At 40.3% G+C, this 20,771-nt stretch overlaps 1 protein-coding gene across 10 annotated transcripts in view; it reads right to left on the minus strand.

The window, feature by feature from the left end:
* Positions 1-2,314: 2,314 nt before the first annotated feature.
* Positions 2,315-20,771, minus strand: part of PROX1 (prospero homeobox 1) — a 57,195-nt gene continuing 38,738 nt past the window's right edge. For 9 of the 10 annotated variants that reach the window (XM_088801644.1, XM_088801645.1, XM_088801647.1 and 6 more), the window contains one exon: positions 2,315-7,898. In XM_088801644.1, coding sequence (XP_088657770.1) covers positions 7,710-7,898 — 189 coding nt within the window. In that variant the 3' untranslated portion in view covers positions 2,315-7,709. The remainder of the gene's footprint in view (positions 7,899-20,771) is intronic. The other variant, XM_088801648.1, reaches the window with a different exon arrangement.

Raw genomic sequence — 20,771 nt, forward strand, 5'->3', positions numbered from 1 at the left:
TATGTTTGGAGGGGAAGACCTCCTGCCTCTTATCACTAGCATTCGATGTCCTTGGACCTGATATGAGAATGTAAAATGTATTCCCATGCACCATGGAAGAGAAACACACCAAGAAAGTGACATCTTAGCGTTAGCTTTACGAGATGGCCCATCCCTGAGGCAACACAAGAACAGTAAATGCGGGTGATGGGCAGAAATATATCCTGAAGGGAGAATGGATCCCAGAGGAAAAAGATACACAGTCACACTTGGCCATCTTCAGAATTTTGCCCTTGCCTTGCCCTGCAACTTAAATTGCCTTTTTTTTTTTTTTTAAATGAGAAGCAAAAACATTTTTCTTATGTTTTTTTTTTTTCCCCAAAAAACATTTTAGTCAACTTTTTTCCTCCCCCCACGTAGGAATCCTTTGGAGAAAGTCAACATGGTGGCTGCAATGACTCTGAAAATCCTTTAGTCTTTTTAATCCTTTAGCCTCTTTTGATTATCTTGAACACTCAAGGGTTAAGTGACTTGCCTTGGTTTCCCTGGGTAGGCTGTGTAGATTTTAGAAATGAATTGATTGGAGGAAGTATTTTTGACACCCAAATCAGTAATCTCTTTATTTTTTTCTTTAGTTAAAAAAGTCACCCTTTATGTTTTTACCCCCCTGCAAAGGGTTATATTGTTGGTGAAGGGAAGTGTAGAACCATTTCTTTCTTTAGGAATCTTTCACAATTTTGCTTAGATGTCGTGTTAGCCGTTTTCTAAAATTGTATTAGCTGTTTTCTTTATATATGCTTCCCTTGTATTTTATGCCTTTTAGAAACAGGCGTGTTCACAGACCCACAAACCTGGTGATACAATGCAAAGATTTGATGTTTTCCTGTGATTTTTCTTCAGGGGACTTTATCCCTCACGTCAAGATGTAATAGTAAATTAATTGTGAAAATGTGATCATTTTTAGCTGTTAGTCTTTACGAAAAACTTGTAAATCACATTTTTAAATAAAATCAACCTTTTCTTTAGTATTAGCTTGTGAAGCTCATAGTTTCAAGTATAAGGTACTGGCAGACATTGAGACCAGACGTGTGTGGAAGGTTTGTGATTGGGTTGAGGTCAGTGCTGAGAATGGTGCTACATGTTATTCTAGACCCTTGCTGTTGGGTAATTTAGAGTCAGAAAAGTAATGATTTGGAGCTATATTTTTAATAAATCTCCTATCAGAAAACATCCACCTGCTGTACCTTTCTTAGTGATTTAGCTGCTACCTGGCTTATGCAACCTGTTTTAAAGCAGATCAGTATTAAATAAGTACAAGAAGATGGAACAGTCATTACATCACTGCAAATGCCCTCTCCCTTCCAAGAGCAGGTGGGGGGTGGGGAGTGGAGCCCCTTTTTTTTTATCCCCCTAATCAGGGAGTAAATATTTCAGCATAGAAAGGCATAGGCATGTTCTTTTGCACAATTTAGTTAGGAAGACTGGAATTTAAATTTGTGCCATTGGTAGAAAAAGAGCTGAAAGTGGAAAAATACTGTTAACATTTAATAGTTTTGATATTGCTTTGATTCTAAGCACCCTCATGTCAGCAGGGTCAAAATGTAAAGTTTTCATCATTTAGGTGAAAGCAAAAGAAGAAATCTGAGGTTAAGAAGACTGTTTACCATGATATGGAGGACAGAAAGGGAGATGCAGCTGCGAATGGTATATTAAGTCAATCTTACGTATGCAATGATTGCTGCCAATTCTTCATGTTTCCAGCTTGACATGATTTTAAACCACAGTGAAAAGAGATAGAGGAAATTTTCAAAAGCCATATAACCAATGCTCTTAGTATGAAACATGTTGCCAGTCGTGTCTGAAGGAACATTTTAGAAAGGTCTTGAAAATCTACGTAAGTACTTAGTGCTGAGTTCAACCAGAGTAGAAACAGTACAAGCCCTCATACCCCATATTTCAAGTAGTGTATTTGCCATCCTGTGACTTGTGGGACCATCTTCCCTTTGAATCATTAGACGTTAGCAATTGTTGAACTGAATTTAGCTCACAACATTGTTTTGAGCCAAGGATTTTGTTGTTTTTAAATTTTGAGAGCTAATGTTAACTCTGTGAGAAGAGATTTCAGAGAGACAGCTCGCCAATTACTACAAGTGTCTGAAGCAAAAAAAGATTTCTAGGAGCTGCATGTATTGATGTTAGGTTTGTATAATTAAGGATTGTAATGAAAGGAAAAGTCTATAATTGATCTTAACGGTCACAACCAACCTAGTGTTCTATAATTTGACACAGGTCCAAAAATTAAATGTCACATGTTTGAAAAAAAATCAAACGGCACTGAGCTTGTAATGTATATTTTATTTTGCACAAGCTTGCATATATACTGCACATACATTCAGTTTAAGAGAAGATGGAAGGCACACAAGGCAATTGGACTACTGTATCCTTTAAGTGGTACAAAGCAAAAGGTAAAAGTTTGGAGAGTATACAAAAGCTTAAAACACACAAAGTAAAACCCCCTTCCCACCCTCCCCCCAACAACTTTTTATTTCCTGTTTTAAAATTTAGTAGCTGCCAAACTAAATCTTTTTACTTTTACTTTAAAATCAATTGTCTACTGCACCTTTTTATTTTCTTTTTAATATGGACAGGGAGTCTCATTTTTTAAAATCATATCAATTAATATTACAGTACATCCTTGGTAATACAAAATTGTACACCTTCATCAAATAAATTAGGATAAATTAAACCAATAAATTATGCAAAGTCTTCAGAACAATAGACAACAACAAAAATCCACAATTGAAATTGCCTCTAGCTAAAAAAAAAAAAATCAAAAATTGACTTTATCAGTTCAGTTATTGTACTATATTCAAATCAAAGGATCTTTATTACAAAAAAAAGCTTAATGCTATTTACAACATATTGCTAAATAATATAAAGGCAGTGTTTTGTCACGGTTTATACTATATACATATGAGAAATGGCTGGGACAATATTGGGGAAGCCAGGAACTTTGATTCTTCTAGGTAGCACTGAGACCAACCCCAAACACATTTGTTTTTCTAATTCTCATTTTGAAGTGGTAATATACAATTTAAAAATACTCCCCCCTCACCCCCCAAAGTGGAGGCTTAGAATACTTTAAAAATACAGAAGGAATACATTTTCACAAAAGAGGGCCAGTCAGTTTGCCTTTTCTGCTCATGGTTGTGCATTTTGGGGGTGGGGGGTGGGGGTGGTATCAGATTTGAGAAAGGGCTCAGCTGAAAAGATTCAAAACCCAGATGCTTCCAGATTCTGTTATATTCTTCGAAGGATAATTATAAGAAGATACAAAGGTTAAATACCAGTTTTGATCCCAGCTCTGAATATGAGCATTTTAGCTTTAGTTTTATAGATGGTTTACAACCAACAGATCTACAGAAAACAAAGCTGCATTTCCTTCAACATAACATTTAAGTGCAATACAGTAACTGTTTACTCATATAATAAACCAGTTACATTCTTTTAAGGGGAGCTTTTTGAAAACAATGCTTCTTGTAATTTACAAACACAGAGTTTGTACCAGAAGGAAACATTTGTACTATTCACACCAACGAATATTCTATAATATACATGGCAAAGATATTTTGCTCTGCCCTTACATGTACACTGTTTCTTTCAGGGGAGTCTGTAAACCACTTTTTCTTTGATGAATTTATGATTGCTTCTGGGGAACATCCTATTTTTAAAGCCCCTGAATCTTTAGCTTTATGACTTAATATTAACCTGTATGTGTGTGGGGGATTACTTACTATATGTCTTCATGTACATAGAAAAGAAATTTCATAAATTTACAGAAACTGCATTACCCTCGCCATTGATATCTGATGAAAGAGACTGTTATCTTTTAAAAGTAGAGAGCAGGATTTTCAAGAATGCTTTCAACTGTCTACTCATATACAGTCACTGTAGTGTTGGTAATAAATTTAACAGATGTTGTGAGAATGTAGTTACTTATTAAAATCTCATGTCTTACATAACAACAGCCGAGGTTAAATATTTACATTGCTTTATAAAAGTTCCCCTCTTGCTTTAGTGTTTCTGTTTTGCTTTTTTTGTTGTTTTTAAAATTTTTAAAAATGATATTCACCCACATCCCTAGCACAGCAACAAAGATTCTGCAAACATAAAACACTTTAATTAAATAATACTCGGAGGCACAAAGCAAACTTCAGGAATATGTGGGTGAACATTTCCTTAAATAATGACTACATTCTACCATCTTCCACACTGTTTTACCATTGAATGTGAAACGTTCTCCATTAAACAGCCAGAGATACAGTAAGAATTAAATGTTTTGTTGTTGCAAATAGAACATTCTTTTCACAAAACATAACAAATGTCTAAAATAGGTCCTTAAATCTAGATAGGAAAAGGTAAGCTTTCCACTTCACACGCATATATATATGTATATTTTTACATGTGTGTATATGTGTGTGTATGTTCACATATCTGCACACACATATATAGCACATGGTATGAAATATTGCTTCTATACTACTTTTCATTAGGCTAAGAAAACACAAGATTTGCACCACAGTTACAAAAAATTGGCTTCTACAAGAATTTTCAAAACTCGAATGCTGCTCAAACAATTGAGGAAAAAATAATTTGCGGTATCAAACTGTTCTAAAAATTCTCTTCTTCAAAAACGTATTCTCCCGCTTTGTTTTAAAAAGACACAAAATATGCATAGCTATCAACGTTATGTCAAACAGCCAGAAAAGAAAAAAAAAATCTAGTGTTTATTGCAGCTGTAGTAATTGGAAATAAAGTCAAAAAGATGAAATCGAAAGCCACAGAAGGCACAAGAACAATTGTACTTGTGGGGAAAAAACTGGTATTTTGAAGGATTTTTAAAAATCCCCCCGCTGGTGCATTTTAGGTCTAGGCACAGACTATAATCTCAAAGTGTATATGCAAAAATAATTTAGGGTTAGCAGAAAATAAGTGGTATAGCGGTATTTCAACATGGACGTTATACTTGTTTTTTTCCGACGTAAACTGTCCCTCGTCCTTCACCCTCCCACCATAGAAAGTTAACTTTCTCCCAAGTAGCCAATTTTCACTCGGTGAGAGTTGAGCTAAGATTTGAAAGATGGCGATTAAAAACAAACTAAAAAAACTGTTAAATAGGAGTTCTGAGAGACAGGCTTTTGACATTTTCCAATGCACTGGGAGGCACAAGATTTTATGATTGTAAAAGGGGAAAAATCATCTAAAAGCAAAGTGGTTGAGTTCTATTTCCCGAACAATGAGGTGAGTTGATCCCATGCTGCAATTTCTGCTTCATAATGATTTCTATGCCTCAGTGAACATTGAGAGGATATTATCGTTGATAAGAGCATCCACGTCTGGTTGTGAACACACACTTTTGCTTAATTTGGCTGTTTAAATTAGGAAGGCAGGGGAGAATAATACCAAAAATCCAACTATGCCTGAAGTCAATACTGAATTTGCCCCAGATCCAGAAGACTCTAGCAATCTGAGTACGAAGGTGAACGCACACACTATGTTTTTTGCCTTTTCCCTTGCAAATGGCAACACAATGTTGACATGAATTACATGGAACAGCAAAGACCCAATTTATCTGATGGGAACAGTGAACGCCACCCTCTTTCACGTGAAGCAAGTCAAAAGAGTGTGACCAAGGGTTGAGATTGCTTCCCTCCTTTGTGCCGATCGGATTTTTTTGGTTCGCATTTTATTTCAAGGTCATGATTCTCTGAACTGCCCCCACCCTGTGCAAGCTGGAACAAGAACATATTGGATCTGAAGGCTCTGTGTGCTGTGGAGGAGAGTGTGAGCCGGGGGATGTGTTTGGCTGCGGGTGCAGAAAGACACCGGTGGCATTCCAGCCTGGGCCACTGCACTCTGTCCACACTGAGAGAGCTGGTTAGTTTCCTCAGGTCATCATAGGACTGTGCCATTTAATTTAAAGTCAGCAGGTTTTAAGGCTTTGTGCTGACAATAACTGCCTTCACTCATTCCTGTCTATCAGCAGAATTTATAAACGACGTTAAATTAGAGAGACTGGGTCAGCTAGTTAGTAACATGGGTCAACCTGCATTCTCCTAGGTCAAATGTATTTTCCTGAAAATTAAGGAAAAATGGTATTTATGTTCTCTATGATCTCAATACCAGGTTGTTACTGTGTCATTTTAGGAGGTGTATATCACATTACTTAAGGGGAAAGAAGGGTCTGGAAAAGCCTATTAGAATGAACAAGGAATTCTTACTGCATCTGCACACAAAACCCACCAAAGAAAACAAGTGTGAATGTCACACGACTTTTCTAAGAGCAAGTATGGGACATTGTACACCTTTGAAAAACTGGAAAAAGAGAAAGGAAAAAAGAGAACCATTGAAGAAAGCATAAAATAGCAGCTAGCTTTCTTCTGTGTGCTGAAATTGTGTCTTTTGGGTTACCCCCAAACTTTGCTATGCTGTACACTCTTCTCACATTTTGGTCAATACTAGCTTCTGAATTAGAAGAGACTTCATCAATTGCTTTAAAATGCTATACCTAAAGTGAAGAAACACTTAATTAGACTGTCATCACTTTGACTATCCATCAGGGTAGTGTGGAATTGTATATGAAAATAGTTCAATCTCATACGTGCTCCTCTCAGGGAGGTGAAGATCTAGTAAGCTAACGGCTGTCAACAAACTTTTAGTGTCAGCAGGAATTTTATGGTCAAGTTTGGATGTCCTTTGTTCCTTACAATAGAAACGTATTCAGAAAATAGTGTTTTTTTGGGAAAAAAAAAGTGTTAAATATTAAACAAAAATAATTCTTTTAAGCACATAAACAAAGTTGAGTAAAGAGTAAATTTGAAACTTAAGTGCCTTTTAATATCCAAAGCAAGATAAGTAGAAAATGATAACAAGTTATAAGGGTTTTTCTCTATGAAGAATGCTATAGACTTATCACTTACGAAAAAGAACCTATTGTAAAATTTAGAGAAGTGACTAGAGAGGATCATGGATGAATTTCCAGTCTCATCTTGAAAGAGTCAGTTTTGTGCAAAATTGCTTTGCCTCCATAAAAAAGAAAATTGGTACTAGCTTGGGTTGTTTGCCATTTCTCTTAGAAAATAATCACAGTTAGTGATTATTTCTCTTTTTTAAAGTTGACCTTTTGCGGCACTAGTAAGAAGTGAGCTGTCCATCTGCCATTGATTGGCATTATTTTAAAACATGTAATAAAAATCTGAGTTCAAACCAAACAAAATATTTAAGTTTAAAGTGGTTTCATTGAGTTTTCTGACCTTCTTAGCAGTAAAAACAAAAGAGTTGTGCTGTGTCACGGGTCTCCTTCTGGCAACTGCCATTTGCAATAAACCATCAATCAAGCAGAAGCATCTTTAACAAATGCCCTTCCTTGCTAATATAGACTTTACACACGTCAACATTCCTTTTTCCCTGAAAATCAACCCTATTTTAAGTCTCCAAATGTTAAGGGCTTTGGGCAAAAGTAAACTAAAGGCAGAAGGAAAATAACCATCCCCTTGCAATGGAAAACAAAAGAAAATATGAGAAAGATGATGAAGAATTACCAGCTGATTTCATAACATATTCATGCCTCCCATACACGTATATATGAAATCAAAATCTAGACACGTATAACTTGGACATCCAAAGGGGACTGCTACTATTCATACATTCGAAAAGAGTTGTTGAAATTTCTACTCATGAAGCAGCTCTTGGAGGCAGTTCGGGGATTTGAAAATCTCAGGGACTTCACTATCCAGCTTGCAGATGACCTTGTATATGGCCTTCTTCCAGGAAGGATCAACATCTTTGCCTGCGATAATGGCATTGAAAAACTCCCGTAATGTGATCTGCGCAACTTCCAGGAATCTCTCTGGAACCTGCTGATACAAGGAGACAATGGCATTAATAAAGTTTTCAGTTTCAAGTCTCCAGTTCTTCAAAGGAAACTGAGCTAAGTTCTTTCTTTCAGAAAGGGGCTTACATGGCACCTGCATTTTCTAAAAATGGCCGGCCTCTATTCTCTTATGTAAAGTCGTTATATATAGCAGCATTGTAATATGGGGTTGACAGCTTTGGAGAGTTTCAGAAAGAGACCTGTGCCAAGGATACATGCAGACCTATTGAAAAGCTAAGAATGCCATTGTGAATATTAGGGTAAAAAAGGGGGACGCACTGTTGGGATTCCTCGGTTCATTAAATAGGTGTATTCCAGAAACAAGTCTCCAACCAATCTTCCAGAAGGTGAATCAGATCTCCTTTTGATATCCATGATGAAAACAAAATGCGTTCTCAAAAATAGAATAAATAATTGGTCTTTGATATAAACGAAGCCCAAGAAAACCCAAATCAGAGTTGCCTGTTTGTATCAGAGGATTGACTCACATGCTAAATTGTGTATTACAGTAATCTGCACTGTACAGTGCTCTCTATACAAAAAGGAGTGAGAAAATAACATTAACACCGAGTCCACAAATACAAAATTTGTACTGAATCCTAAAATTCTACATCACAAAATACTTTACCTTGAGGTTAGAATTACACCGTAAGAGTGATTTAGGCAGTTGATAGTAATACAAAAACTAACATTTTTAGAGTGTTTGTTTATGTGTTGGGCACCGTGTTAGGAACTAAGTGAATTACATCATTCAATTCCCTGAACATCTCTAAGAGGTATTATTATTTCCATTTCACAGTGAGAAAACTGAGTCTCAGAGATCAAGGGGAATGTTCAAAGTCATTATGTTCCAAGATAAACAAACATTCAACAAGTATTCTTTTTAGAATCCCTATTTTTAATCCTTTTATTCCACAGCAATTAGTATATATATGTAGTGTCTGTATATGTTCTTAATTGCTTATTTAATAGTCTGACCTCTTGTGTAGGGAAAGGAGTAGCTATTGATGTACTTATTTAGTATTCTAAAGCATGGCCTACCTTTCCCTTCCTCAAGATAATGGATTCACAGAATCATTCTATGAACTCATAATTTTCCAAGTACACATTGACACCCAGTAGATTTCTTTTAGTGGGGAACTTCTGCATTCATGTTTTATTTTTACAGTAAGTGCAGACATATGAGAAAGGAAATGCCCTATAGTTGTCTGTGTAGACAGATCTGTCTACACATACAGAAGAGGTGAAAGATTTTCATCTCAGTTCAGACATGTCACTTATCAAACTAAAAGGGAGGTATTGTCCTGATGAACATATTTGATCCCTTTCTCCCCACCTTTTCTCAATTTGTGGAATAGACTTTTCTATAATGACAGTAACTCTTAAAGAAAACTAGAATTATCATCATTTTTACACAGACTCTTTTAAACATTTACAATCAGACAAACACTTTCAGTGCTTCCAAAGGCAAGTCACTTGTCCTTTGAAAGAAACCTAGTAACTCCCCAGAACAAAAAAGGGCCCCCATCGGGGGCCAATCAGAGTCGAGAAAAAGTGAGAATTTTGCGTAGCCCCTCCCAAAGATACACACGCAGGCCAGCTTCTCATAACACAGATCCCAACAGTAGTTGAAAACCATCAAACACCGCCTTGTTCCCTATCAATGTGCAAAGCTATATACCCCAATGGCCATTCCCTGCTGAGAGTTCATCTGGATTTTCTACAAAACTTTGTTGATTTCCCCCCAAGTCTCCTGCATACACATGAATATTTGTGGGATGGGAAGGGCCTGGAAGAGAGCTAAGCACTCCCACTCACCTTATACTAATAAGTAAAAAGTCATTATGCAGTTTTTTTTGAGTACTCTTCCCTCTTCCCCCAAAGATACTCCCTCACATTTTATCAAATAGACATTACTGAGAGAGGGAATCTGGCTGGAGAACCGTTACCCACTCCTGTAGCAGCTACCCACTCTGAACTACTTGGTTTGGGAGCTGTTAGCCAAATGCTACAGGAACATAATCATAGGCATTTATTAAAATAAACATTTCAAGAAGTGTGCTTTTACTGACCATTGGCAACAGAGCCATGGTGAAGATCTATGTTCTTTGAACACTTCGGGAGAGCTGTGAGGGACAGAGGGTACGGCAGCTGCTTCAGATGAAGTCAGAGAAGGATGGAAGCCCTGCCCACTCCAGGACCCCACAGGAGGTCTGGGGAGCCAGTGGCTAAGGGAGCAGGGGCATTGTTTAAGAGGAAGAAGACGAATCTAGAACAGAGTCAGCCCTACAGGGAGGGAGAGAAGTGCAGTTCTAAGGTTTGCCTGAGAACAAATCAAAGTCACTTCTTCGAGGGGAGTGGGTATGCAGTGTCCGCCTAACTATTCTTATCATTTGCCGTGCTTGTTAATGGTTTTCAGTGGGTTTATCCTTTTTTGAACGTTCATTTCTTTTGGGAGTGCTCTTGGGCTGCCATTTAACATCTTTTGTATTTGTGCCTTGCTATTATTTAACTTTTCACCTACTTATGTCTAGTTGTAATGAATTTATCATAAGATGTCACCAGATAAAGAGCCATGGTGTCTATTCTGCATATCCCCCATAATGCTTAGCAGCGCGCTTCTGACTAGTTTTTGATAAATATTTCACAATGAGATCTTGCCTTCTGCTTTACTCCATGTTACTGTAGCATCACACTTACCTTCTCCCTCAATACCTGAAAAAAATTTTTTTAAATAAGATGGAGTTGAAAGGGTTGGACTAGATCTCCATAATCATCATTTTATACATGAAGAAACTGTGAGATTCTGTAAGATGAAGAAATTATGAGATTAAGAGACTCATGCAAAATAACTTGTCCAGGTGTTTTTCCATCAAACCATGTTGGCTCCTTTTAAATGCATTTTCAGTTATTCCTATTTATCTGAGGCATCAAAACCTCAACAAGCTGTGGATCTGTGAGTGAGCAAAACCACAGAAGAGCTAGTAACTTCAAAATAAATGGGAATCGTACAAAAGTTCCCAGGGGAGACTTTGGTTTTCAGTTTATGTTTGGGAAGGGATGAATTCTTTTCGAACAAATGAAATAGTGTGCTAATTTAGTGCTTACTTTGAGGCAATACTCACGCAATGAATTGGGTTACATAAAATAAAGTTATAATGAGATCCTCTAAAGCTAGAGCAATTAATCTTTTTTGGTGGATCCAGAGAAGTAAACTGCTGGGTAGCAACTGATCTTCTGAGAGAGCGCCAAGGAATTCCATCCACAGGTAGAACCTTACGTCTCTGCTAGAAACATTTCCCCAACCCCATTTCACAGAGTATGTTGGGGGAGTCCTTTGTGATTTTTTGTGTGTGGGGGAAGGGATGTCTTAGAATTCCGGCTTCTGAAAATTCTATTTCCCGTATTTTTCTGTACCTCTTCACACCTAATGGATTTCCAATCACTAATAAACATCTGCAGAAAAGCCCTTAGTGACAAGTAATCCCTTATCTAGGTTTCTTTTAATAGAACCCAACAATGTGCAGAATGAACCCTAGAGTATCTCCTCAGCATCAGGTGGCAACAGTCAATCAAGTCCCTGGAATGCAAGACAATGCAGGCGGCCGAAGGGGGAGGGAAGGCCGTGCCTTTGGACCAGCCACAGGGGAAAAACAAAAGGCTTCCAAAGGCTCTGGCTGCGACTCTGAAGCTATTGTGGGAGCTGCTATGCTGAGTGTTCTTCAGGAGAGGAGAGTGGAAACTTTGCTCTGATAAAAGGCATCCCAGCTCAGGAGCCTCGCCCCAAATGGTCTTGCCTCTCTCTCCTTGCGGTGATATTTGGAGGAGAATAATATTGCAGTGAGGTACTTGAAGACACTCAGAAATGTGAAGGGGGCTGGCTATTAGCATCTACCAATTTCATCACAATTGTTTGTACTTGAGTCTCCTCACAGCAAGAGGACCTGTGGGTTTTGATGAAATGGGAAAATGGGAGGAAGGAGGAGGGTTTCAAGTCTGCTCAGTTGTGTGTGCGTGTGCAAATGCACACACACGTATACACACACACACACACACCTTGGAGTGTTGGGTGGATGGTTATTTTGCTGTTCGCTTTTTTTTATTAGAATGAGTGGCAAAGACACAGCCCCCACCCCAGTCACAGCCCCCGCCTCCATCTTCCTCCTCCTCTTCCCAGTTGTTTTACCTTCAAGGATGATTTGTTTTATTAAACGGACTGTCCCTAGCCTCTGCAGTACATAATAAAAGCCTGACATAGCAGGCTGCCTGCCTTCTGTGTCCTGCAGACACTCATCATAAGTGTCAGGACATACCAAGGTTAGCGGTCACCGAAAGTGTGCTCGCTGGCCCAAACCTTGCCAAACGCTCTTGGCAGCTGAATGAATGTCACAGAGAATAGAAGGGGAATTATAAAGGTTAAAAAGAAGACAGCCTCTCCTATTTTCTGGAGACAGAGAAGGAGATTTTTCACACCTCTAAAACATCCATCCACAAACTCATCCATCGGCCTCTTGTGGGAGACCTAAACCTTGCCCCTCGCACAGCTCCCCATGGATAACTTCCATCCTTGAACCCCTTTAAAAACTGGTCCACTGGCCTAACTACATCAGTGAAATGACTTTTGCTGAAATAGACAGAAAACAAACCTGGCATAGACCTCTCCCCCAGCCCCTCCCCAATAACCAAGGCTCAAAGTGCTTATCAAGCTTAGCAATAGGTTACAATCTCATCAAGGGAGACCATCTTTTCAGTTCATCCTTTTAACTATTATTGTTTTTTTTTCTTTTTTCAAACTTACTTCAGCCGAGAAATGGAAAAGGAAACGTACGTGTGGGCAAGGGTGGTTAACTGATGGCAAAGTGAAATCGGGGCTAGTATTTGGTGTATTAGTTTGCGTGTGGATTTTCTTTCTTCTTCCTCCTTCCTTTTTTTTTTTTTTTTTTTTTTTTTAATACTATAAAAGGACAATAAAATGCTGACTGTAAGAAGACAATGTCAAGGAGAAAAGGGTACTGGTATTTTGGATACTCTTCACTGCTCGCCTTGGAGAGAGAGTTATTCTTGTCACAAACCCTTTTGTCTGCATCTGCTGACTGCCTGCCTGTAGCCAGCAGCATACTTTAACTGTTTTGTCACCTCCTAACATCACATGCATCAGCTGTTGGGCTTTTGTTACGGGTATTGTAGAACTAATCCGCTGTGGCTGTTCTACTGTGCAGTAAATAAAACAGAAACGGGCTTCTCAGACAATTCTGCATGAATATTTCAGATGGCTTTACAACTCCGATTCACAAAATCAAATAAATAAATAACTCTCCCAGCCTCCTCCCCCCCCACACCCACACAGAGAAACAAAACCCCTCAAACCAGACCCAGATGCCTCCAAGTCAACTGCATTGAAGGCACTGACTTGAGCCTTCCAGCAATTGTTTCAGTGAAGTAGAAAGAATAGTGCCCTCTCAACTTCAACGCCCTGCTATCCATATTTATTATCAGAGTTAAACACATCGAATTCCAAAAACTGGGTAAGTGGCTTTGAAAATCTGGAGAGCTCCTTTTCGACGTGGGCTTTCTAAAACATACATGGAATGGCATCAGAAATATATAGTTGGAGTTGCCTTGTCAGACTGCTTTTATTGTTTCCATCTGCACTTGCTTCCCTTCCATTCATCTGAAAGGGGTCAAGGGAAGATCTTGTGCATCTCATTCATCCTCAGAGCCTTCCCCAATGTCTAACCCGTAGAGGGAAACTGAAACTTTGGGCTGGGTTTCTCCAGACTGAATGCACATCATGAATTCTGTTACGGTATGAACGATGTACTAATCATGTGTCATGGGGCACTTGCCTAGATGACTTCTGAGTGTCTTTGATAAGTTAGAGAGGACAGCAGCGCGTGGGTGCGCGCGTACACACAAAGATCCTAGGAAAGGAGACAAAGTTGAAGTACTTCGCCGAGCATTCATTCACCCTGGTGTGCTGCACACGATTCCTCTAAACAAACTCTCCCATCCCTGCTGTTTGTTAAGTAAATATTGATCAAGGAGAGACATATCTCCTGGAGGCAGGGGCATAAGCTGGGGACTTACACTGCAGACAGAGTGGGCTTAAATGGATAAACTCCGATGCGTTAGTAACTCCTCGGAGAGATTATCAGATGAAAAGGCAAGAACAGACACCTTATTGCTTCTCCTCTCCACTGTCTCACTCTTACTGAATTCTCCTGCCAGAGGCAGAGAGAGGAATCATGGAGCTATGAAATATGGTTACAGGATGCTGTTCTAAGGGTCTCCCTTTGCAGCCATGCATGCATTTATCCTGTGGGTACAGCCGGGGACTAACTGGCCCTTCAGAAGGGAAGAAATGGGGCAGGATGCTACAAGGAGTGAATCGTGGAATTGTATCCTATGGCCCTCTCATTAAGGGAAGGATCAGATGGGAAAGCAAGTATGCCTGTGCTTTGGAAAGCATAAACCATCACCTAAATTAAGGTCATGGTGTGAACCTTTCAAGAAGAGCCCAATTTCTGGAAGGTAGTTCTCTGTGATTACTAAATATGTGCAAAGCAGTGTTTTGAGAGGTGCTTTGAAGAGGTTCGCTTGGGTGATTTTATTGGCTCAGTCAACAAGTTGAGAAAAGGTGCTTTGTGTTTCTCAAGTTTTACTTCGGTTATTTCATGATTGTGACTTGAATCCCTGTCAAGAACTGAATGGCTATGTGTGCTTTCCTGGGAAGGCCAGTTTTAAAATCATCTCTCGAGATTAGGTTTTGTGTATTAAACACTGAGCACCAGGGGAAAAAGAGCAAGGTGTTATATTTAGAGTTCCCACGAAATGCCTACAGGGCAGTTATATTTTACTAGGATGCTTGCACCTATTGGAGGGACCGGTATTTTTCAGGAACACTGGCTGTGAAGCTGCTTGCAGACACCTCCCACATTAGACGAGATGAGGCAAAGGAAGGTTCTGTGGCAACAACTGGACTTCAGACTAAAGTCTCTTTACTTGGATGCTCCACGTGGCATTCAGCTTTCGGGGACCTTACAGGATGAGATCTGTGTAATGCCCATGCCGTTTTAGGTCTACGAGTGGGCTCACTTCCTAGTGACATGTTTGCTACTTAAATATGTGGAGAGTAAATGCTTATAGGAAGTGGCTATAGTTCAAGGCTATCCTTAAAAAAAGAACAAAACAAAAACCCATGTTTCCTCCGTCTCAGCAACGGAACACATGGCAATAACAGTCTGTATCATTTTTTTTTATAAACCTTCAAAAGAACAATGTTCTGTTGAGCAAAATTCAGTAGCATTCTGTAAACATTAATTTAAGGAAATCAATAGACTCAGTGAGCTAAAGCCATATTGCAAGATAAACTGGCCAGAGTGCCACTTTATCAAATAGATTTTCGTTTTCTCAGCTAGATAAAGACAGTTTCCAAACGGCGCAAACGTGTCGCAACCAAGGTTTGAGAAGTATGTGGCCTTCGAACAGTTTGCTTGTTCCCACTACAAAGCTGGATAAACATACTTTAAAGATGATAAGATGCTTCAGAATTGATTCAGCTTTCAAATTTTACGTATAGATTTCTTGGTTGTCTCCCAGGAAAAGAATAAAACAAAAACCGTGCCCTCAGAATAGAAAAGGTACTTGGGAGAAAGGGTTAAATCGTCTTGAGAAAGGGAGCTCTGGGGGCAGTGTCAGTTGATGCCTGACTTTAAAAAAGAAAGGAAGAAAGAAATCTTTATTCATGCTGACCTGATGGGCAACGGGCCTTCTTGCCAAAATCCAAAAGCCAAACTCTCTCGTGGGTTTGGGATCAGAGGTTTCAGCTGGTGGAAGCTGCTCCCGGTCTGCGCTCACCCTGCAATGTCATGTTAATGTGTGCGGGGGTGGGGGCGGGGAAGTCAACGGGGAGAAGGGCTGGGAAGGACCCTGAGCCCAGATCCACACAACAGCCATCACGTCTCTCTTCAACCAGACGGAAAGAGCTGCCGGGTAATTAGAAAAAGCGGCAAAAGGGAAGCAGGTCTCTCCAGCTGTTGCCACGGCAAGGACCCACATGGAGCTTGTGGCAGCACACTTCCAAGATAAACCACCTGACATCTTCCAGTGCCACACCAGCCCCTATAAATGCTGGTAGAGTAGCAACCAGATAGGACGCAATGGAAATGACCCACTAGGGGAAATGTAATAAAAAGAACGGACGGCCAGGAAACTACAAGGAAGGAGGTGAAGGATCTACCTTGTGGAACTCCATGAAAAAGGCTCACAGGAAGTGGACTTTGGTCTGTAGCTGGGCAGCGGGGGGCTGGTCCTGGCGCTCACCTGGGCCTGGAACGCCCCTGACTGCAGCGTGAAGCAGGGCACAAGGTGCCCTGAGGAGTTCTGTTTTGTTTTCTCACGTGAATTTGCATCTGTATCTTTTAGGAGTGGGTATTTAGCAACTGCGGAATCCACAAAAGCATTGCTACACCTTTAAAATGTTGATAACATGTATCTCAGTAAAAATACCATATGATTCTCAACAGTGTGCTAGAATTGAACACTTTAAATAATCGCGGCTTTCGGGTAATGGAAAAAAATGTCTCCAAATCTTCTACTCTACCCGTTAATATTTGGGGTAAATACATTTGAAACTATGTAAACATCCCATTGGCAACTCTGCATATAGATATTAACATAAAAAAACACACACCCATCTCTCCATAGCCCCAGAAAAGGAGAAACTAGCACGCTGAGATTACGCATTTGGGAGGCTGTTCAGGTTAGAGCTGGATCAAGACTATTCCATCAAAGAATCATAGTTTTGGAACTTCAGAACTAGAAGGGATCTCAGAGAATACATGTTTTACCAAAGAGAGAAACAAACTCAGCCAGCGGTCGGCAAGCTTTTTCCGTAAAGGGCTAGGTAGTCAATACAATCTCTGTTGCATATTCTTCTTTCCCTTCTTTTCTTTTATTTATTTATTTTTTTAACCAACCCTTTAAAAGTTAAAAACGATTCTTAGCTCAGGGTCAGAAAAAACAGACTGAGGACCTGACCTGGCCCACAGGCCATAGGTTGCCAACCCCTGCTCTTAGCCAAACTTGGGGGCTAAGAACTTCTCTGAAGGGCTAATGCTCTTTCATTCTTCATTAATCCTGTGTGCCCCACTGGGTCGGCACAGTGGTTGTTGCTGCAGGATAGCTGGGATCCCCACACCCAAATTCAACCTGCAATGCCACGCCATTCCTCAGATGCATCTGAGGCTGCCACATCGATGGCCCAGTGAGCGGCCCACACAGAGGATGGTCAAGACCCAGGGAGACTTCAGTCTCACCTGCTTTGAGTAGGAGATTTTCCTTAGGAGCTTTCCTGCCAGTAAATATTTAAATGCACTAAACGGACGTACCTGTCCCTCCCTCACTCACGACACGACACATCGACACATTGTCACATGGAATGAATCAGCACAGATGGAACAATAAGCAGTGTACCAGTCACTCTGTTAACTAATTTCCCTTCAGGTCAGCGCCGGGAAAGATGTACCACTGGTGTCTGAGTTCAAGACAGGCTGACAATGCTTGATGGTTAACTTTTGCTTCAATTCTCAGGGGAGGTGTTAAAATAAATAGGGGCAAGCTTGGTGCCATTCGTGGGTGGGAGATTATCCAAAAACAACACGACATAAACTCTCCAATATTGCATGAAGGGAAGCTGGGGCACAGATAATCCAGTTACTCCTGTTTCATTCGAGAATGCATTATGTGATTATTTTCTGCGGTAGATTTACCTTCATAATTAAGCTTTGCCTAGGCTACTATTCAAACTAGTCTGTGTGCCCTGTGTTCATGTGGATGGAGCAATGTGAGTAAGGAGCCTAGGGGGGAACTGTTAGGAAGTGGGGTTCAGGCAGGACCAAGAGAGCAGCGTTGCTCATAGTAAGCACCAAAGAAAGCCCTGTGAGATATGGATGGTAACGAAACAGAGCTTGAGAGAACACCGGATCAGGGAGGTAGTGCCACTCTCTGACATAGCTGTGCGTCCCAAGTCACATCTGGGTTGCTCTGCGAAGGGACCGGCATCAATGGCCTCAGTCCCATCGTTTGGTTTTGATGGCAAGATCTTTGTTCTGTCAGAGAAATTCCGTTTTGTATTTCTAGGGAAATCTATTTGGTCTCTCTTCCACAATCATCCTTTGTAAAAACTAAGGATGAGTTGTGTTTCAGAAGCAACCTAAGGGCTTTGAAATTCCTTTTCCAAGAAAGGTCACCCGTTCGGGAAGGCAGAGAAACAGATCCCAGAATGGCCCCAGGAGCCTTTGGACATCCTCGTGAACCCCCATCAACACATATTGTTTGGGGTGGAGTCTTAGGGTGCTGCCAAGACCTAGGCTTGGCCCGCTGAACGGCAAGGTCAGGAGCCTGCACACAGACCACCCTGTACACCTTCTGATCGCGTAAAATAAATCTTTGAAAATAGTTTCCACATTACAGGAAATGCAGGGGCCTTGAAACCATGGCCTTTCATCTTCTTCCCCCTACTTTTGCTTCTGGTCACTTCTCTGCCTTCGTTCCTCAAACCCCCACACTTGTTCTCAGTGACTCTAGTACCTTTTACTAAAAGTCACTTATAGTACCAGATTTTCATTAAAAATGTTCGAGTAGCCTTTTCAAAACCGAAGTGGGGTACACTAACCATTAGCAAGATAAAAAACACATCTTCAAATGCCTTGTGGGAGGATTTGATACCTACCTACCACAAACTCATACATACCCACAAAACTCAGTGCAAAAGACTTGCATGATCTAGATTGCTAGTATTGGGGAATACTTACAGGAAAGGATGCTATTGCTTTTGCAAAACTTACTAACCAAGCCTAGCAGTGAAGGTAGTTATACCATCGATAAGAACTAATTCTGTCTTGAAAGAAGGGAGACATTGCATATTATACAGGTATTAATAACATACGGTGACTGCTGATTGATTGAGCTGAGGGGTGGCCTGGGTGGAATGTGTATGGGGACAGGTGTACAGATGCCCCCTTCATTTGTTCAGGTCCTTATCACCTCCTAGAAAGCCCACAGGCCGGAGGACTTCACTAAGCCAACACAACAACAAGTGAAGTGAGCAGCAAGTATAATGATTAGTGCCAATTCAGTCAATAAATTGTTTATGAATTTGAAAAATTAGTCGCTGTAATCCCAGCAAGGGAGTTGCCATGTCTCCAAAGACACTCTTGAGAGATGTGCAAAGAGGGCCTTGGGAGAACACTAAAATGGGCACTCTGGAGATGTTTACCGAGATAATTAAGCCACAGCAGAGCGACAGGGTGGAAGTGGCCCCATGGGGACACCACCAGGATTCCCAGAGGACCCACAGTCACTGCTTAAAGCATTGCATCATGCCCAGGATTTATTTAGAGAATGCAGAATGTCTTCTATGCTAGAATCACAGAACTTCAGACCTAGAACAAAGCCTTGTTGTATAGTCTTATCGGTGTACAGGGGAGCGAAGTAGAGCCCAAAGAGGCAGGTGTAGCCTCGAGTCTGGTGCTCCTTCCACGGTACCGTGGCACCTCATGACTGCCCTTCTTATCTGGAGCCTCGGACTCCAGAGATGCTCCCGTGTGGTGTCACCGTTAACAGACACACTTGGGGGCAGGAGGAACCACTTTCTCTTTTCAAAATCAGTGTTGCACTGACCTTTTGTCCCAATTCCGATGAGAACTTTCTGTTTGCTCATTTGTTTGTTTTTCTATTTAGGGTCAGCAGGAAATAGTGCAATAATTGGGTTACTGACAGCAGGGACAAGGTAACTTTTACCTGGCCCTACAAAGGAATAAAAGCAAATGCTTAAAGTATAGCATGTACTTTGTGCTAATATATTCATGTAATTCTCATGACAACTCTGTGCGGTAGGCCATATTATTTCCCCCATTTTATAGGGAAGGAAACTGAGGCACAGCGAGGGTAAGACACTTGCCAAAGTTTCAGTGCTGGAAAGTGACAGAGCCAGAAGCCATGCTCTTAAGTTCTACGCTACGATTAGTCCAGGACTGCTGACATTGGAAAGACTCTCCAGAGGATTTCCCGTTTAAGATTTCAAGGTGATGCTTTTATATAAAATAACAGCTACTTGTAAGTGAACATTTTGTTTCCTTCCTGAGAATAATTTAGAAACCACAGCGCTCTTGCCTTAGTTGTCGTTTTTATAGATTCAAGCCCAAGATGAAGGCTGTATCTTTATGATGTCAAATACTCCTGTACTTTATTTACAAAAACACTGAACACATCTGGGCAGCCTGGTGATATCTGCCTGTTTTTATTTGGCTGGATAGGTCCTGTAGAAAACTATCAGATTTGCCAGAATACTTGTACTTGCCAAGAGTCTCATAAAGTTGTGTCTTAGGATCATTTAACCAGTAAATGCTACTGAGATGCAACTCAAGAAATCTAAATTCTGAGGATAAACTTTTGGGGCAATCAAAAAAGTCCCATTGGGTGTATATGTGAGGTACACTCACTAAATTGTGGTGTGGCTGCCCACAGCTGGAATTCTACCCTATTGTCTCCTAACTGTAACTGTCCTTTGTGAAAACACAGTCACGCTGGATGCAAATTACAGAAGGGCAGCTAAAATGAGCAGGGGCAGCCCACTTACTCTATGAGATGAGATTTTTAAAAAGGATTATAGCTCCTTAATCTGCAGAGATGAAGATTAAGGGGAGTAATGATATATAAAATCAGAAAGGAAATGGAGAATATAGCCACAGCTCTGTTCACAAATCCCAGGATATTATAACAAGGGATATCCCTTTGGAGTTCCAGGGAAATCACTTTAAGGGCTATAAAAAGAAGATACTATTTTCACAGCAGGTAA

Source organism: Rhinolophus sinicus, chromosome 11 (assembly GCF_057876585.1).
Source record: "Rhinolophus sinicus isolate RSI-liver-muscle chromosome 11, RSI-T2T, whole genome shotgun sequence".
Taxonomy (NCBI): domain Eukaryota; kingdom Metazoa; phylum Chordata; class Mammalia; order Chiroptera; family Rhinolophidae; genus Rhinolophus; species Rhinolophus sinicus.